The 20,827-nt window shown below is 36.7% G+C and overlaps 2 protein-coding genes across 2 annotated transcripts in view; one reads left to right on the forward strand and one right to left on the reverse strand.

Moving 5' to 3' along the window:
- slc9a7 (solute carrier family 9 member 7) overlaps positions 1 to 3,579 on the forward strand; it is a 54,197-nt gene extending 50,618 nt beyond the window's left edge. The window contains exon 15 of the mRNA XM_056460732.1: positions 1,769 to 3,579. Coding sequence (XP_056316707.1) covers positions 1,769 to 2,032 — 264 coding nt within the window. The 3' untranslated portion in view covers positions 2,033 to 3,579. The remainder of the gene's footprint in view (positions 1 to 1,768) is intronic.
- A 3,281-nt stretch (positions 3,580 to 6,860) lies between these two features.
- On the reverse strand, positions 6,861 to 20,549 carry chst7 (carbohydrate (N-acetylglucosamine 6-O) sulfotransferase 7). Its single transcript, XM_056460158.1, has 2 exons — positions 19,174 to 20,549; positions 6,861 to 8,000 (listed from the first exon to the last, which is right to left on the reverse strand). Exon 1 carries the CDS (start codon positions 20,445 to 20,447, stop codon positions 19,197 to 19,199), a length of 1,251 nt encoding a protein of 416 aa, XP_056316133.1. The 5' UTR covers positions 20,448 to 20,549; the 3' UTR covers positions 6,861 to 8,000; positions 19,174 to 19,196.
- Positions 20,550 to 20,827: the final 278 nt, after the last annotated feature.

The raw sequence follows: 20,827 nt of genomic DNA on the forward strand, positions 1-20,827 counted from the left end.
TGTGGGATGAGATACTTGGGATTGGTTATGCCACCATATGGGTCTGTGTTATTTTGACCCATTTTTCCATAATTATTTGTTTTAAAGCAAACTATAAGGTGTGCAGCTTCACATCTTGGATTAGAATTCAGTAATGACTAAATAAATAAATAAATTAATGAATTAATTCAGACCTCAAGATTCTTACCAAACTTAAAACCATAAATGTTTCATGTTTTCCCTTCACTTTTTTATTTCTAGATCTCACTCATTTGTAATTTTTTATTTATTTTTTGCTACTGATTCAGAATGTTGCATAGAAACCGCTCATGTCATCTTAACAGTTTGTGAGCGTCAGAATTAAGCATTCAGCAGATCTGTAGTATAAAACAAATGTTGAATTACACTAGTGCAGGGGTGCCCAAACTTGGTCCTGGAGGGCCGGTGTCCTGCAGAGTTTAACTCCAACCCTAATTAGACAAACCTGAACCAGCTAATCAAGCTCTTACTAGGTACACTAGAAACTTCCAGACTGTTTCTCAATATGCGTTCTTCAGCGGTCTTGTGTCCTCGTGTAACATCATCATCAACCGCCAAACTTCAAGAACGGAGGATGTGTTCTTGGTACCGAGGATGCACCGATGCAGACTTGAGCACAGAACTAGTTATAGTTATATAGTTACTAGCGTGTGTGTGTATATATAAGCTTTCAGGTGCTCTGCTCCCAAACTCTGGAATTCTCTTTCACCTGACATCTGCAACATTGACTCTCTCCCTCTGTTTAAATCCAGACTTAAAACTCATCTGTTCAAAATTACTCTTTATAACAGCATACTATATTCTGTAGCATGTCTTTGTATTTGACCATCTTCTCTATTTGTATACTGTCGGTTTATTTTTAAATTATTTAATCGTATTAAAGTGTATATTTATGTTGTACAGTGACCTTGGGTTTCTTGAAAGGCGCTTTAAATAAAATGTATTATTATTACAATTATTATTATATATTGCAAAGAAAAAAAAACAATAAATCATTGTATGAATGCTGTAATGTTCAAATAATTTTCCGTTAAAAATGCATAAAGGTCATGTGATCATCAGGAAGAACGTAGCATCTCATTTCTCAACGGACGCGTTCTGTGTTCTCGCGGTTTCCCGAGTTCGTTCTTTCGAGGTTACCTTACAAGACCACTCTCCAGAACAACGCAAGTCCGTTCTCTGCCTTCTTGGAATTGAGAAACAGCCCCAGACAGGTGTGTTTAGGCAAGTGGGAGCTAAACTCTGCTGGACACCGGCCCTCCGGGACTGAGTTTGGGCACTCCTGCACTAGTGGCTTTGAAATAACTTTGCAAGAGTACTTAGTTAAAAAATAACCAAGTGGTTTCGATTGCAGATGTTGTTTGTTATTATTATTTTAACCCAAATTTTAGTTTTAAAAAACCCAGCAGTTGTTTTTTTATTGTATATCATATATACACACACCTTTTATTTAATTTGCACCTCTGAATATGACTTGATAATTAATATAACTTAATTCATTATTAAAACTACAGCATTACACCCAGGTAAGTGTGCTTTTTTTTCCCTTTTTCTCTTTTGCATAAGGACATCTAAGTGTATTTCTCTCTTTGTCCTGTCTTCTTGTGATTCCAGTGTCCCTCATGAACCTCTGTGCTGAGCTTGAACTGTGTGTGTGTGTGTGTGTGTGTGTGTGTGTGTGTGTGTGTGCGCGCACTTCAAGCATCCCGTCCTCCCTCCTTCATGTCCGACTTGTCCCTGTGCTCCACAGACCCACGAGCCGCTGCGGGATAATGACTCAGACCTCATCTTGAATGAAGGAGACCTGACGCTGACCTACGGCGACACCGCCATTACAGCCAACGGAGCCTCATCCTCCTCTGGCCCCGAAGGGTCTGCTGGGATCTGGGGCCTGAATGGCAAACGCAGCGACAGCACGTCAGAAGACGCTCTGGAGCGAGAACTGGACACGCGTGAACATGAGCTGTTGAGCCGCGGAACACGTCTGGTTTTCCCCATCGAGGACCACGCTTGAACACACCACCCATTCCTTAAACACCCTGCACTCCATACCTCCTCTTTTATTGCACACCGCTCCATCCGACCATCCACAAACATCTCAAGACGGGGGGCTGAAAACTCAAGGAAACAGAGTGCTCTAGATGAGTTTGTTTACCAGAATGGAGGTGTCGAAGCTGTGGTAGGTTGAGTTTCTCCTCATGGAAATGTGGAGGAAAGAAAAGCTTTTGCGAACAGCTTTGGAATAACCTTCCAGCTGTCGTTTATGATTATTAAAAGACACTGATACATTCAGACATTCACACACGCAGCATTCGTCATACATTAGGCCATTATTACTTAGTTTAGCATTGCTGCTACAAACCAGAAATATGACTGAGCCAGTTTTTGTCTAGAAAAAAAATCTGTTTTTTTATGGATAAGCAACCAGTATTATTAATCATTTGCATTTAAATGCTTCTCTTCGCCGTCAGGCAAATGAGCAAGCAGCTCATCATATTTGTAAATACGCCAGACTGTACATGGTGGTGGTGTTCGGTAAAATCCCTCGAACACAATGGGATCATTGTTTGATATGCGTGCATGTTCATCTCATGACTGCATACAGGATCCTCGTAATACTCAGCTCCTAGTGTACTTGATGTAAATATGAATGTTGATCTGCACAGCTGTGGGATTTCTTTCCTTTTTATTTGATAAAACAGCTGGATGCAACCGGAGTGTATAAACCATGCACTTTAGCTGCAGTTGAGCTGCAGTCCTTGCATGTATTGCTTTATTGTATTGGATTATTAACCACTTGCACAGTCTGAAATTGTGACGTGAGATGATCGAGGAAGGTTTTTAGTGAGCGTGTGGCGTTTCTTTTGAGCCTCTTCACATTAGAATGCAGATCTTGTTGGAGTATGGCAACTTGACGATTCCGAAATCAGGAATCCGAAACATTTGGCATGACGTTCACCGGCTGTGTAGTCTTTTCATACAGTAAACGGATGCCATCAACCGCCAATGCAGATTCTTTCCATCCTCTCAGTCCAGAATTGAATTATGCTTGCTGTTAATGAATGCAAGTTTAAAGTCCAAACGTTTGGTTAATAACTAACTTTCAGATGTTTGAAATAAGACATCATTCCACTTGATGAACTAACCTTGGACTCCTCCGATTTAATAATAGCCTTTTACGACTGTCTCAATAGTCTGTGCCTGTCTGTCGTTTGCTTTTTAAGCTGTGAAAAGATGCCTCACTTTCAATGCCATCTACAGTATCTAGTTCAAAACCTAAATGTGAATTGAGATTTGCACTAATTAATGGAGATTTGGCTAGATGATGAGCGTTTTGGGCTTTGTGGCAATTGAGGTGAACAACCTTAAACTGGCTGTAGCAAAAGACTAAGTCACTCTTATGAATGGCTCCTCCAACGTGTCTGAAATCGTTTTTTTCTTGTACATTCTACGGTGGACTTGTGTGTACCTTCAGGATATGTAACTCTTTCCTGTAGCATTCATCTTTTACTTGCTGTTCTGCATGTACGTATCTGCCATATAAACAACAACAAAGCATAATCAAGCTGCCATTTTTTATGTCTGTGATGCTAATTCCCCTCCCCACTCGAATCCCTATTATTTATAATAATAATATTATTAATATTATACATAAAGATGCATTCATCCTGTCAAATAATGTGACAACTGTGGTATGCATTGTAGCTTAAATTGTACATTTATGAAAATAGCCAATGTATCAAAGCGGGCTACAGTAGCAATGCCTAAATAAGGTATTTGATTTATTTTCTATGTCATTCATTAATACTACTAATAATAATAAAACCAGAAACTAGTGTTTACTACAAAACGTATGTACAAGTTTTATTTATAAATAAGAGATTTGTTCATTGATCAGTTGAGATGTTTCACGTCAACAAACGGCGTTAACAAAATGATAATACCGTGGATGTTATTGACCGGTAAAAGCATTTCTATTAGAGAACAGTAACACCTGTAATCCTCAAAGTATGATTGTGTGTGTTAATTTGTGGTTAGACATTTCAGCCGTTTATCTATTCCACTGGTGTCGATTCCAGTTCCTGGAGGGCCACAGCTCTGCATAGTTTAATTCCAACTCGAATTAAACCCTTCTGATCAAATTAATTGAGTCGTTCGGGCTTGATTGAAACCTAAAGGTAAGTGTGTTGGAGCAGGGTTGGAACTAAACTGTGCAGAGCTGCGGCCCTCCAGGAACTGGAATCGACACCTGTGATCTATTCAAACTGCAATTCTATGCTCTTCATACGTTTGCCATTCTTATATCTGGTATTAAGATGAGTTTTGGTTGATGCGTTCACAAAAATAAACGTCTGTACTTTCCACCACTTCCAGAGGTAGTCCAAAAACATATGTAGTGTAAATGTTCATGTGGTCGAATGTGTCCCAACAGCCACTAAACATAGTCTCGTATTTGCTAACTGAGCTCATTTTTAAACATTAAGGTTCATCGTTGAAGATTGCTAGCTAGATTTAAACTTCAAACAAAAATGTAAATTCTGTCATCAATTATTCACTCTTCTTTAAAACTGTTGAATACAAAAGAGACACTGAATACTGCTGAAAACCTGTAACCATTGACTTTCATAGTATTTGTTTTTCCTACTGTGGAAGTCAATGATTGCAGGTTTTCAGTTTCCTCTAAATATATTCCTCTAAATATTTACTGAATAAACTGAGTAAATGTTCATTTTGGCCTGAACTATCCGTTCATGTTGAGTTTTATGGTGAAAATCACACTTATTTATTTTATTTGTAGTTCTGTATTTGCCAGAGCAGAAATAACTGCTGCTGATCTCCATATTGTCTTTCATACTTTATGCATGACTTGCATGCAAGAGCACAAAATAGACTGATTAAAACACCAGGAACATTGAGCACGTGTACATGGACACCAATAATCCGATGTTAATACGATTAAGACAATACGATGTAAACAGTGATGTTTTTTTTGATTAATTTAATCTGATTAAGGTCATAATTGGACTAAATAGAAATCAAATTAAGATGTGGAGTATGCCGATTTTAGTCGCATTATTGAAGTGCAGTGCAGACAACACCGCAGTCAAACTATTACCACATATCGTCTCCGAAATGTTCCTGAACAAAAGTGAAACTGCCGAACTGCAGTTAAAGTCGACAAACTAAAAATGAAACTCCGGAGGAAATGTGAATAGCGGCGCAGCGGTGGTGGCGCAATGACGTCAATCGAACTGTGTTATAACATGTAAAACGTGTACAAGAAAGGAACAATCAAAAAGCAACTCATGGAAACAAATTAATTATATTATTGTCTTATTCAGATTAAGGCAAATAATTGGATTACTGATGACACCAATAATCAGATTTAAATTTGATTAAAACTCCGATTAAGAGTCTACCATGTAAACATCGATTTTTAAAATAAATTTATTCCGATTAAGGCCATAATCGAACTGAACAGAAATCAGATTAAGGCGTGAATATGCCGGTTAAGTGCAGTACAGACTAGGGATGCTCAATTCGGTTAATTTTGGTAACCGACAACCACCACTCGTTACCGAATATTAGCAGTTAACTGGTCAGATTAATATTAAATAATTATTTAATTTTTTTTTTAATAATTGAAGTAAATCTTTTGTGTCTGACACATTAAATATTGCATTTTTATGCACAACAGCATACAGAACGACAGAACATCTTCATGCACCTGCAGTGTTTACGTTCCAGAAACGCAAGGTGTACCACACTCCCTTTTGCTGACAAGAAAAAAAGAAGAGCAGTGCTCTTTTTTTTTTATGTCCCTATTGTGTGCGAGAGTTGCTGTCGATGTTTTTATAATTGATATATTTAATAATATTTTGATCTTCAAGATTTTTAAAGTAATAGAGCTCTGCCGTTTTTGCTGTTGCACGCCATGCGCTTGCGGTTGAAAAAAATAAGTAAACTCTGAGCGGAAAAAGTGCGTTACGTCAGTCGCGTCACTTTCATTCTCCAATCAATTGAATGCAGAGGCGGGGTTTCCATTGAGGTGCCTGCAGTGTTTGTGTTGTCAAGACAACTACAGAGACTTGAAGATAGAGGAGAGACGTGAGGTTACTGTTTTGAGTTATCCAGTGCTTCACAAATCTTGAATTTCACAAAATTATTAAACATTAAAATTATATCAATATTGACAGCAACACTCGTGCACAAGGCAGTGTGGTGTGCCTCGTGTTTTTGGAATGTAAATGTGCGTTCAGTGTGATCGGCCCCTAAGCAGGGCGGAAAACGCTCGCGGCTGTTAGTAAACCATTCAAAAGATGCCCATCTCAATGAAAAAAAGCATGTTCCTGTGATCAGCCCCTTATGCAGCCAAACTTTAAAAATATATAGAATAATACTTTTTAATCATTTAACTAATGTCATTAATCGGTTAAAAACGCACCCTTTTGGTTACCGGTTAATCGATTATTTTAAGCATCCCTAGTACAGACATGTAAACACCGCAATCAATTTATTACCGTCATGTACTGTAGGACTTTTCACCGCATTTTGCGACAGGGTGGTCTATACACTCATGGCTGTTGGCACTATTCTCTGCACCTATCGAGTCAGTGAAGGAACACCGACACATACACTGCGAAACACTGCGAGTTTTTTTTTTTTTTGGCTCAAATGGCATTAAATTCCATCAAAACGCACTCTTTCACCAGTCCTTAATTCAAACTCTCATCCAATATATCGTTTGTCACGGGGGGCATGAATGAAATGTTCCTGAATGAAAGTAAAACTGCCGAACTGCAGGTAAAATTGATAAAATTGAAAATTAAACACTCGAAACTCTGCAGGAAATGTGGATAACGCAATGACGTTAATCAAATTATGTGGTATAACTTGTAAAACAGGATCATGAAAGGAACATTCAGAAAGCAACTCATATAAACACATAAATCATACTATTGTCATAATCAGATTAAGGCAAATAATTTGATTACTGATGTCCATGTAATTGCAGTCATTGTAAAAAAAACTCTTGCTACCTACAATTCTTTTTGTTAAATCAAAGGAACTTCTATAGTTTTATTTACATCAGTCAAACTGAATAAATATTAAGTTAAGCTTCATATAACTAAAAAAACTGATTAATTTAAGTTACAGTATATAAAAACATAGTTTTTGTTATATATTTATACAGTGATTGTGTCTCTCTCATCTACCTGTGATCTGCTCAACCAAAACGCATCTAAATAACAGGTGTAAAGAAGGCCGCAGGTGAACACAACACATTTTTCTAATCTAACAGCCCAGGGCTAGACGTCATACAATAATAAAAAATAAAACTGGTGATGTCCAGGGGGATCCGGGAAATCTCACACCAGTGGGAGTGTTGTAGAGAACTCTAGATTTCCTTTGGGAGGATTTCTCCACCCATTTCTCCAGCTCCTCAATTGCAGTCCGTGCTTCATTGAGAGTATTTGCGAGTAATACCAATCCTCTTCGCTTGTTGTTGATGAATACAGAAATGCCCAGGGATGCTTTCATTATCAAATCCTTCCAACAAACTGACAATAGGCCCTAACGCTTGCACAATAATGCAAATACGTGTAAAGAGCCTGTAGCGTCTGTCCCGTGTGGCTGATTATAGGCGTCTGGGGATTGGGCAGGGATTATTGTGGATGAAATCTGTCTCTCGGGACACTCTGAGCCTTTGATGGCCGTTTCGTTCTCTTTCTCTCTCTGGGTTATTGTTAGTTTTTTGTTTTCTAGGATTGTTGTCAGTATCGTTTTAAGGGTGGTGGGTTTGTGAGTGTCTCTCTTGTCAGACTCTTCTGTGGTCTACTCTGTGCCCCGTGGCGGGCCTGTGAGGGAGATCTCGGGGGTGTTGCTCTTCAGCTCTGGTCGGCGTGTCGTACACTTCTGGTGTAGCTTCATGTCAGGCTGTTTCCCCCACTGTCCTCCTGTTCCTCCAACACATCAGGCTCCTTTAGCAGAGAGAGAGAGAGAGAAAGAGAGAGAGAGATAATCACTCACAAAATACAGCCTTCTGTTATAGTTACAGGCAGGGGCTTTCAGAGTGTTAAAGGAAAACATGGATTCTGTGTAAAATGTCAACAAAGTTTTAGTTGGTGTATATACAGTGTGTGCAAGTATAAGTCACAGATATTTTTACATCAAAATTAAAATGATGTGACTCTATTCATACAAATATACATTGGTGGAAATCTCAGAAAAACATATTACTGAAGGTGCTATTAACTTGAAATGTTCACCAGATGTTGGTAACAACCAAAGAAATCCATACGAGAAAACAATAATAATTATTTTACAAATGAAATTCTGTGTAATAAAATGAAATGACACAGGGTAAAGGTATGAACACATGAAGAAAGGGAGGTGTAGAAAGGCAGTGAAAGGCTAGACAGCAGCTGAAATCTCTTAGTAGTTATTCAGCAACTCTCTGCCCTTTGTCATTGTAAATTAATATCAGCTGCTTCAGTCCAACATCTACATTAACACAATGGTGAAGATGAAACCAGGGTGAACATTTCAGCAGGACAATGATCTAAAACACAGCCAAGGAAACTCTCAAATGCTTTCAGAGAAAGAAAATCAAGCTGTAGAATGGCCCAGCCAATCACCTGACTTGAATCCAATATAGAATACAAAATAAAGATCAGATTTGATAAACAAGACCCACGGAACCATCAAGATTTCTGCGAATTCTGTGAAAAACCCACACCTGAGTAATTCATGTGACTTCATTCTCCATATGAGAGGCATCTTTAAGCTGCCAAAAAGCCTTTTATATAAAGTATTAAATACATTTCAGTAGTTCAGCACTTTCTCCTTGTGTCATTCCATTGTTATTACACATAACTCATTTGTCAGATTTTTTTGTTTTGTTTTATTTTTTATGTTTGTATTGTTTGTATTTTTACCAAAATCTGGTTCAATTCCATGTCAACAGCTCCTTTAAAAATATTATTCCCAGGAAAAAACATGACGTGTTCAATACGTCCCCCCCCCCCCCCCCCCCCCACTGTGTATGTATACATACATACATACATCCATACATACATACAGTAGTCAACATTTGAAATGGACCAGAACACCACAAGAATGGGTGTTGTTTAATTGTTTAAGGACAACTTTAAACATTTGACCCACTTCAAATGTTGACTACTGTATATACATAAAATAACCTACAATATAATTCTTAGTATTATATATATTTTAATGACTTAATAGCAATTATTTCTCAAATGCATGAGAAAGCCTAAACAGTAAGCCAACAACTTGTATCATAAATAAATGTGTTATTATTTTTCTTTTTCATTACAATTTTAACAGCTATATTACATTCCATGTCAATATTTACACTTATTATTATTAATATTATTAATAATAATAATAATAATAATAATAAAAGTAATAAAAGCAGATCAAATACATGCTTAATCTGTACGCCAAAAACAGTTTAAATGTATGCTGAACAAGTCATTTTTATAGCTATTAGTTACAACATGACTAGCTGTTACATTACTATTATAATTATATTGTAATACAATTATAATTATTATATTTTAATATTTTTTACATTATTCATACTGCATAATTAAGCATTAAAGTAATGAAAAATATAATTATGTAATTATATCATATTTGATACTTTATTACATTATTTAATGTGTGCACATTAAGAATTATTTCATTTAATAAAAACTAGGTTAATTCTATAATTTAATGTTAGTAGCTTATAGGGATGTGACGATTTACCGTGAACCGATTGAACTGACTAATCAAATCGGTAGAAATGTTGAAGAATTCACGCTACATTTTTTGAACAGAGGGGGCGCTGTGTTTACAGACGCAAACTCGCTTTACCTGAACATCAGTTGCGAGCAAGAGGTGGGGCGGCAGAGTAAAATGACAGCGGTGAAGTGCGCCAGTTAAACACAAACTGTGTGCAAAAAGACATCCTTACAATAACAGAACAACAAATATATTGTAAATTAAATAAATTTACTAATAATTAAATCAATATAAGACATCTATACGCAAAAAAACTTTTAATAATCCAAACCACGCGGAACAGAGGATTTGCAGCTCCGCTTGCTCTGACGAGTGCTACAGAAATCACACGGTGCATCAGTGTTTTCATTCCGAAAGTCTGAAGATGTTTTTTTAGACTGGAAGAGAAAGTTGTTCTGTTACAGAAGCAGGTATTAGACTATTTTTACCCTCTCCTTTTCAAATTTGTTTATGCATATTTTAATAATTAGCATATTATTATTGAATATTCAAAAATGTCCAAGAGTATCTCTTGTATCACACTGATACTTATACTAATTAATTGGAGCAGAGGGCCTATTGACCACCTCTGTACACACTGCTCTCTGGTTTAAGGAAAGGCTTACCTCTCCACACCAGCCATCTCAGTCCCCAGTGAAGTCCCCCAGAGTTTTTTTCATCAGCAGGGGACATTGTTAATGTGCAAAGACCTCAGCTTATGGCAGAAAACATAGATATGCTGATTTTTCTTGTTAAAAATGTAAAATCTTAGCACAGTTTTAGTTTGTTTATATTAATGGGTCTTTAGTTTATATTATTCTTTTTTTTTTTTTTTTTAATAGCAATTTAGTAATGGCAGAAAATATATTATTTAGCAAAAAATGTGCAGCATTTAAGAAAAACAATGAAAGAGCTCTTCATCTTAAATTTGGTTCAAATAATTTTGTTAAAAATTTTTTGACTAAATCGTGAATCGTGACATTAATATTGTGAATCGTATTGAATTGTGAGTCAGGTGAATCATTACATTCGTAGTAGCTTTGTAATATATTTGTAGCAGATTATTTTATTATTACTATTATTAATAATAAAAGTTCAAATCAATATATTATAATTAATCGTTTAAATATTCAAATTAAATTAAATAATCACAGCATAACTTTTTTTCGACTCTAATCATGTTATAAACAAGTTCTATCTTGAATAAAATAACTAGTGATGAAGTCTCTGTGTGAGAAGTCGTCTCATCTGTTACTTTGACAGTCAGGGGTCTGTAATGGTCAGTGGTGCCAGCGTGTCTCCGTTTAGTCATGGCAGAATGAGCTGGTGACAGGCTGAGCTCCGGGAGAACTGGTCCCTCCAGGGACTAACGGGCACAAAGCAGACCCTATTTCAGCCTGTTCCTACCACGTGTGCTGGGTCTGTTAGGTCACACCAATCACATCACATGGCCCTGATAGCGACAGACAAAGAGGCCTGTATCATGATCCATCAGTCTGTTATACAGCTCCTTTTACATGAGACTCAAGCTAATTGATTTGACACGTACAGCACTGTCAGATATCTTTTACCGCTCGCAGTATTACTCAGACCATATTTGTGGTCAAATTTGTTGTGCTGACTCCACATACTGCATTCTCTCCCCTATGATATAGGCTTGAATAAAAACACAGCTAGTGATTTTGCTGAACTAGGTCTGTCTGGTAAAGATAAAATTACGCCACCATGGAACTTCCCAGAGTTTAAGAGGACAGTTTTAACCCTGTGACTCCAATGGCTATCGCTTTCACAATGGATCAATGACCTCGGCTAAACTCGTCTCTTCTTTTGTCTCTTTTTAAACTGATCCTATTATGCTATTTTAAAGGTCCCTGATTTAGTTTTGGAGGTCTCCTACAATAAGTGCATATGCATTAGTATTAGACGATGCTGGAAACAACAAAAATAGCATTAGGATTTATTTTATTTTCCGGTTTTATATATATATATATATATATATATATATATATATATTTATATATATATATATATATATATATATATATATATATATATATATATATATATATATATATATATATATATATATATATATATATATATATATAAAGTTACAATTATTTGCACTCCTGTTAATTTTTTTTCCTTTTCCGAATATTTACCAAATTATGTTAAACAGAGCACTTTTCACAGTATTTCCTGTAATATTTTTTCTTCTGGAGAAAGTCTTATTTGTTTTATTTCAGCTAGAATAAAAGTAGTTGTAAATTTTTAAAAACCCCTTTTAAGCCCTGCCCTCTTAGGGGCGTATCACATCGAACGTGCTTTTTGCATTGAGAGGCGCCTTTTTTGAATGATTTACTAACGGCCGTGAGCGCTTTGAATGCTGCTTATGCGCCTTGTGCGCCTCGCATTTTAACCGCCTGCTGCGCCTTGCATTTTTGCCGTTACGCACCATGTGCTCGCAGTAGGCAAGGGCCAGTATAAGTTTGTGACATTACGATAACCTTAGATAAAAATATCACGGTTTCACGGTATTAAGGTATTATAATACATAATCTTAATCTTAGTAAACACCTTTTACCTTGACACATTTTTCCCCATTAAACACAATATACAGTATTGCAATTTACATTTTTCAATTCATATTTAGAATATTTTGGTACAGTAAATAATTAAAATAAACTTCTGCTGGCTTCATTAGTTTAAAAAACATTGATTTCTTCACAACAAATATAAAATACATAAAAAAAAAAGCTTTACATATACCTTCGGAACGGTATAACAGAAATTTTTGCGGCTTTAAAACCTTGACCCATTCAAACCAGTTATCATCCTATGCCTAGCTCGCAGTTGAAAAAAAGTAAACTGAGCGGGGAAAAAACACTTTGTCAGTCGCGTCTCTTTAATTCTCCAGTCAAATGAAAGCAGAGGCTTCGGGGTTTCCATTGAGGCGACAGCAGTGTTAAAAAACTTTTAAAGATGGAGGGGAGACTAGCGGTCGCTGTTTTGAATTATCCGGAGCTGTACGACTTCAAATCATGTGAAATTTCACAATATTATTACATATTAAAATTATAACAATATCAACAGCAGTTATTATGCGCATATTCAAAATGCGCATAAAAATAGTTGGATGGAAACAATAGCCAATTATTTGCCTAATTACCCTAACTGCCTACTAAGCCTAAATAACCTAGTTAAGCCTTTAAATTGGACTTTAAGCTGAATACTAGTATCTTGAAACATATCTAGAGAAATATTATGTACTGTCATCATGGCAAAGATAAAAGAGTTATTATACATATTATATATCGGTTATTACATAACATATTACATTAAAACTATTATGTTTAGAAATGTGTTGAAAAATTTGGCAAAATAAGTGAGAAATTGGGGCTAATACGGGGGGGGGGTATAACATAAACTATAAGTTTAGTATAAGTATAGTATAACATAAACTATAATCCCTTTAATAGAGCAAGGGAAAAAAAGACATAATACTTTATGGTTTTCTGGGGAGTCTGTAATAATCAAGAAATATAATAATCAAACGTAAAATAACACTGTGTAGTCTTCACCAAATAAATGATTAAGGGCTATTAATCTTTGTTAAAGCTGCAAATGTTATACTTCCTGGTCCACAAATGTTTTAAATTTGCATTAAAAAGTCACAAAATGTATGCAAATATTAAACTTTCACTCCATTATGGCTAAAGTTTGCAATGACTCCATAAACCACATCGTTTTGTCTTTCCATTGCATGTGTTAGGCCCTGCATCCAAATTTAATGTAATGAATTTTTCTCTTAAAGCGAGAAAAACATTAAATCACAACTTGTACACCCTGCCTACAAAGAAAGGAAGTGGTTCAACCAAATTCCAGGGGCCCCCAAAACTGCACATTTTGCATGTCTCCTTATTCAAACACACCTGATTCAATTTTATCAGCTCAATAGCAAAGAGTTCAATCAAAGCCTGTAGATGGAAAGCCTGAAATCATCAGCCTAAAAGGCATAATGGCTAATGCTAACGGTGCCTACCAATGCTACCAAATCATGCTCTGAGTTAAACTGTATCGTTCAGTGGAAATGAGGCAAAAGAGTTGAATGATTTGTTCGGAGATTCCTTCTTTCTAAACCCCACTAAACAGAGTCTACTTTGCTCCGATCCGTCTACTTTGTACTAGTGATGCTGCTTTAAAAACCACTGCTTCATGATGCTTCGAAGCATTTATGAATATTTTGTTTAGAATCAATGGCACCTATAAAATTATCTATGTCGTTATTTCACCAAACGGGTCTTCGTTAATTCATAAGTTTTTAGTTTCACAAATTCTGAGCCTATTTTTTTTGAGTGAATTCTCACTAGGGCTGCACAATATATGGCTTCAGCATCGATATCACAATGTGTGCATCTGCAGTAATCGAATCCCAAGATATGCAATGTTGAGTCTGATTTATAGTTGACCAGTAGCTACAAATTTTTATTCAATTATTGTATATATTTGGAATACAAAAACTTTTTTTCTTACAATTTTTGTCTTGTTTCTAGTCCACATATCTACATTTCAAAGTGAAAACAAGATTATTTTACTTACCCATTGGCTGATAATTTAGCTTGTTTTTAGGAAAAACTCTTAATTTGGACTAATTTCCTCTAAAGTTGAAAACAAAACAACCTTCATCTAAGAACTTTTAGATATTTGGACTAGAAATAAAGTAGAAAAAAGCATAAAGTAAGAAAATATTTTTTTGCATTGTCATTATTCAATTTATGTCCCTGAATATTGTTAGACTCCCCAGAAAACTGCCAAATAGTGCTATTCAGACTATCTTATGAAACTGTATTCATATCGCAATATTTATCGCAGAAAAATAAAATATCACAATCAATTTTTTCCAATATCGTGCAGCCCTAATTCTCACTGACTGAATTCAGCAAATTATTACATCACAAACAAGATGCAAGAAAGTCATTTTGCAGCTTCAATATTTATAAACAGGATATTTTGTGAAAATATTGTCAAACCTGCTATTATATGTCGACTAGGCATGGGTCGGTATAAGATTCTAACATTATGATAACCTTGGATAAAAATATCACGGTATCAAAGTATTGTGCTCACTAAAATATATTCTTTTGTCTAAATGTCTGGGTAAAAAACTAAAACTTTTTTCCCCTTTGAACAAAATATATTTTATTTTGAGGAATATTTAAGATATTTTGGAGCAGTAAACACGTCAGGCTAAATCGTTGATCATTGACTTCTGCTGCCTTCATTTGTTTCAAAAACTTAGGTTTCTTTACAATTTAAAACAGTGTCTTAGCATATCTTTTCTGCTGGAGATACTGTTGTCCTAAAAAACAAAAACAAAAAAAGTAAATAAAAAATCTTGCACATACCGAATGACTTGTATCTAATTTTGGCGGTTAAAACCTTGACTTTTCCAAACCGCGGTATACCTTGAAAAGCTTATCGTCCCATGCTTAATGTCGACAACACAAACCAACTCAAGTGTTTGAGACTCTGGCCAATGAAGATCATAATTTGGGTATTATGCACGTGAAACTAAGTGCTGATTGACGACTTCTTTCTGTAGTGCAGATTCAGAAGAATACTCAAAATAGCATCAAAGCTGTGCTCCTAATGTTCATGAATATTATGAATATAGTAAATATTGATTCTAGACCTTTGCCTTCACTAGTGATTTTGTGGTTATTGATTAAATGGGACACTTTGGTAAAAGGTTCTTTGTCAACAGTAATCCTTGAAATAGCTAAAGCAAAATAAAGATCAATACAATATATAAAGATCAATACAATACAAATGTATATTTAATGCTATTTAAAATTTTGTAGCAAGTTATAGTAAACATTTAAGGTGGTTTAGTTAGGATTAAATAAAATTTAATAAAAAAATATATATATATATAGCTTATTTGTTTGTTCGTTTTTAATTTCTTTTAGTTAACTAATAATAACCTGACATGAACTAACAATAAGCAAGCCACTAGGTATAGGACAATAATAATTTTCAAAGTATACCGCGGTTTGGAAAAGTCAAGGTTTAAAACTGCCAAATTTTTCTGCTATACCGTTCCTAAGGTATGTGTACAAATTTTTGTTTATGTTTTTTATTTATTTATTTGTTTTTTAGCTGTTCACGACAGAAAGATATCCAAAGATGCCCTTTTAAATGAAGAAATCAGTTTTTGAAACTAATGAAGGCAGCAGAAGACAGTGATTCGTTTGAATTATTTAGTTCATGTTATTCATGTTTACTGTTCCAAAATATCATAAATGTTTCTCAAAATAAAATATATTTTGTGTTTAAAGGGGAAAAAAGTTTTGTTTTTTAACCCGGGCATGTAAAAACAACTTATTTTACAGCAGTAATCACAATAAAGTGAATTTTTTTCCAATGTTATCATACTGTCAAAATATTACCTTTCCTCTCCAAAATGTCTCAGAGCATTACACAATCAAACTTGTTCCTGTGAAAGACAGAATCCATATAGATCAAGGCTGACTGTAAAAACTGTGCTTCAACTCTCGTTATAAAGCTGTCAGTCAGTCAGTGAATGTGCATGGCATTCAGATATACAGCATGACAGCAAAATGCCAATAAAATCAATATACATCCTTACAACTACACTGGTTAAAGTGTTGCATAATCAATCTCAGTCTGACACTATTCTCACTGGATACTGGATGGAAGCGTCAATGTATATAGTCGACAAATGTAAAACCAACCCATCCAACAACAACGCTGACCTAAACTGGCAGAAAACATGGCGCCTCTTATCATACATGCTCGTATCTGTTTGGCCTGATAGTGGTTGAGTAGTAAAATGCACAACCCCCCACAAATATTTCAAAAGTACTATTAAATTACACTAGTAATAATGTTAAATGAAGGTATTACAATTACAAAAATACAGTATATAGAAGAGCAGGGTGGTGATATTATAATATCATGTCCCAAAAAAAGGTATTACTGTAATGCCATCCCCAAAATCCGTAGTGCTTTTCTTTGAGTAATAATCAGCTTTGAAAAATAATTACACATGTACATGATTGAGTATTAACTTTGTACTTATGTAATGTCACTGTATTTCCCGTAAGTACTTTATGTAGTACCACAGATGGTATTTATAAGACATTCCATAGATTACTGTAGTGCATGTACTACATTATATTATTTTACTATACTTCTAAACAAAAGTACATTACCATGGTACAGCTCGAGGTCAGTAAGATTTGTAAATATTTTCTAATTTCATTTACGTTCATCAGTAGTGATGTTTTTTTTTTAATAACCGAATATATTTCATAAAAAATATCCACTTATTAGTTATTATCAATTTCTTATTATAATGTTTAGGTTTTAGTGAAATGGTAATATTGGTTTTACTCCGTAAACAATGTCTGATTCTATGTTTTTCACCCAAATTATAAAAGATTGTTGTGAAAATCAAGGTTATTCCTCCAAATGAAGAGTTCGGATGCAAAAACCTTTAAGTGCCATCTGAAATTTCCATCAAAATGAGCATTTTTCTCAGCCTCCTCTGTTTATGTTGAGTTATTTCACTTTACAGACCACCAAAATAGGTTATTTTTTGGCATTAAAGTGAAATTACTAAACATGCACACAGGAGCCTGATAAAATCGCTCATTTAAAACAAAAATTCCAGAAGGCATTAAGAGGTTTTAGTATCTGAACTCTTCAAATATTGATTTCCTAACTATTGTTAACTAATACTGCTTTATTGTGTTAGATACTTTACAATCATATGAGGGTCTCTCTTGACCACCACCAGCATTGTGCAGCTCCAGCTGAATGGACAACAGCACCAGAGTCTCAGCATACTGCAGGTGGAGAGGCGAGACAGTGATGGAGCCAATGCATGGAGATGATTATAAGGCCATTATGGGCAGAAGCCTATAGAGAGAAGTTGGCCAGGACACTGGGGTCACACTCCTAGTCTTTAAGAGATCTGTATGGGACTTTAATGACCACAGAGAGTCAGGACCGAAGGATTGTGCTTGTTCCTGTTACTATACTGGGGCATTAGGACCGACATAAGGGAAATCATCCCCTGCTGGCTTCACTAACACCACTTCAAACAGCAACCTAGTTTTTCCAAGTGTCTCCTATCCAGGTATTGACCAGTCTCAACCCTGCTTGTCAGAAAACATGGAACTGTTTTGTTATTTTATGCACACACATGATCTAAATCAGCCTGTGACCCCCAAAAAAACAATGCTGTGGGGTTATAGACATATAAATCTTGCACACGCATACCAATTGGCCCAAGTCTATTCATCGTTTAATTTTGGAGAACGTGGAGACAATCCTCCATGTTCAGTTGTGGCTTGTATTTATTTTGGATGTGCGTGAGTGCCGTAAAGGTGTCAGAAAATTTAACCTGGTGCCATAAAATCAATGTGCTGCATCTGAGACTATTACTGTGTCTTTAATATAGCGTAACCACCCCAGGGGACGCCAAAAAAATATCGAAAGGCTGATGGCTTTTTATTTGCCTGTTGTTTTTTAATGTTTATTATTAACATGTTAACGATGTTACTATTAACTGCTATTTTGTTCTTCAGTAGGTTATGGATAAAATATGGTGATTCTAATAGTTTTATAAAATGTATTTTATTTTTGGAAATTGCCAAGTGATCCCCTAGTGAGTTTCTGACCCCCACCTTGGGGACCACTGCTCTAAATGACAACATTGTATTCTGTAGTTCACAGGGTTTTTTTTTTTTTTAACTTACTGACCCCAAACCTTTTAACAGTAGTGCTATGGTACAGATTTTTTAAATGTATGACTTGTAATATTTAAAGGAATAGTTTACCCAAAAATGATAATTGTCATCATTTACAAATCTTGTTTGTCCTTCTTTCTTCTGTTGAACACACACACAAAAAAGTTTGAAGATAGCTGGAGACCTGTAAGTATTGACCTCCATGTGTTTTTTTTTTTTAATTACTGAAATCAGTGGTTGGTTACAGGTTTAAAAACCCTTTTTAGTGTTCATCAGAAACTCATAAAGGTTTCATGAAGCCACTTGAGTGTGAGTAAATTGTCATTTTGGGTGAACTATTCCTTTAAGAATACAAGTATACTACTGTGCTTAAAAGGCATGGTTTTACCATAATATCTCAGTCAAAACCCATACAGACGTTTCTGTTGGAGTTAAAATTAGCTGCACGACAATTAAACACTCTGTACATGTGTAATAATACTTCAAAATGAACACTAACGTACAGGTGAGCTAATGAACTCCAAAACCATCGAGTTTCATCACCAACCCTGTACGTGAGCAACTCTCTGTTTACGTGCAGACTTACCAAACACTGGTGTGCTGATGGTTTTAGGTCTTGTCCATGTTCCTCTTCTGATAATCCAGCTGCCTCATTACCTCACTGCAGTAAGCTTCAACCTGCTTCACCTGCTCCACATTCAGCCTTTCCCTCCAGGCAAAAATCGCCTCTTTGGCGTCTCTGGATGATATGAGGAAGGGTTTATCCGAGGAATAGCCTCGCCCGCGGGTCATGTTCATCACAAACTTCTCCATGGCTGGAGAAAGAGTGAGGTTGGCGAAACGGTATAGCCTCTGGAGCTCGTCCACGGGTTTGAGCACCAGGTCTTCGTATTTGACCCTAATGTAGTTTCTCTTGACCCACGGCGGAGCGTTCAGAACCAGCGACATGTCGTTCAGCCAGTTGTCGCATATTAACTCCATCGCGCTGGAGACGTAGTTCTCGGCCCGGTGCACCCTGTTGCTGGGCACCAGAAGCCGCTTGTACTTGTCGCTTTGTTTCTTGCTCCTTAGCACCTGTATGCTCTCCTTCACCAGAGCCAGCTTGGACTTCAGCCGAGAGTTGTGCACTGCCCGGGGGTCGCGAAACAACTGCACTATCTGGAGGTTGATGGCGGGGTCTCGCATGAGAGGGACCAGAACCGCCAAGTCCAAAACCCGCACATCTTTGATGACCATCACCGGGTACTTTTTACACTCTTTCTCCAGCTCTCTGAGGTCTCTGGGCTGGCATTTGCTGCACACGTCTCCTTGAACCAAGCCGATCTCGTGCTTTTTGTACGCGTTGCACAGAGGCTCGGAGCAAATGACCTTGTTGGTCTTCCAGCCGAAAATGAACGAGGTGCTCACGTTGGACGAGCCTGCGTAGAGTTTTAAGACCGAGAAGTCGCACCTGAACAGGGAGTTCATCATGTCTCTCACTGCTCCCTGTAAACTGCCCGCGTCCCCCGGGTAAAGCGCCTGCCACATATTCCACATGGGTTCGTACAGGTAAAACACATCGGGATGCTGATTAAATAGTTCCCCTAAAAAGGAAGAGCCTGTCCTCCAGGTCGCGTGGAGGTATATGTGTGTTCGGGACTGACTCCTGTTGCCGCTGTCCTCCGTCTCCGTTGAGTTGGCCGACCTGACGCTGCTCCACAGGGCGATGGTGCTCTCCAGATCGGGACACTTTTGTTGCTGGTATCCATCCTTAATGTGGGGCGACTTGCTCCGGTAATCTAGTACGTATGGAATTAAAAGCAGCGCCACGGAGTATCCTAGAATTAAGATGATGTATTTTTTCTGAAGCCTTCTCTTCATGGCCTCAGCGGAGAGATTCGGCTGAGCTGCTGGACTCCAGATGAGGCGCCTCGCCTGCCGTTATGAATTAACACCGCTTAGATTTTACAGCAGGAAAGTTTAGAGGGTGGAATCTTTTTTCTCAGCCGTGATGTGACGACTCCCGCCCCCGCGTCAGTATTGGCTGGAGAGGCAAGCGGATAGGACGGTTGTGATTGGATGGGTAGGAGGTTATTCATAAAGCTGAGCTCACGGTGTCCAATAGAAATCAAGTGAAAGGCGGGGAAAATACAAAAGCTTCGACTGGTTACAAAATACGAGCACAATAACAAATCCCCAACATCAAAACAATGGTAACAAACAGAAGTTTCTTTGCTTTGGGCAGTAGATATTACAATTTA

Source organism: Danio aesculapii, chromosome 6 (genome assembly GCF_903798145.1).
Source record: "Danio aesculapii chromosome 6, fDanAes4.1, whole genome shotgun sequence".
NCBI lineage: Eukaryota > Metazoa > Chordata > Actinopteri > Cypriniformes > Danionidae > Danio > Danio aesculapii.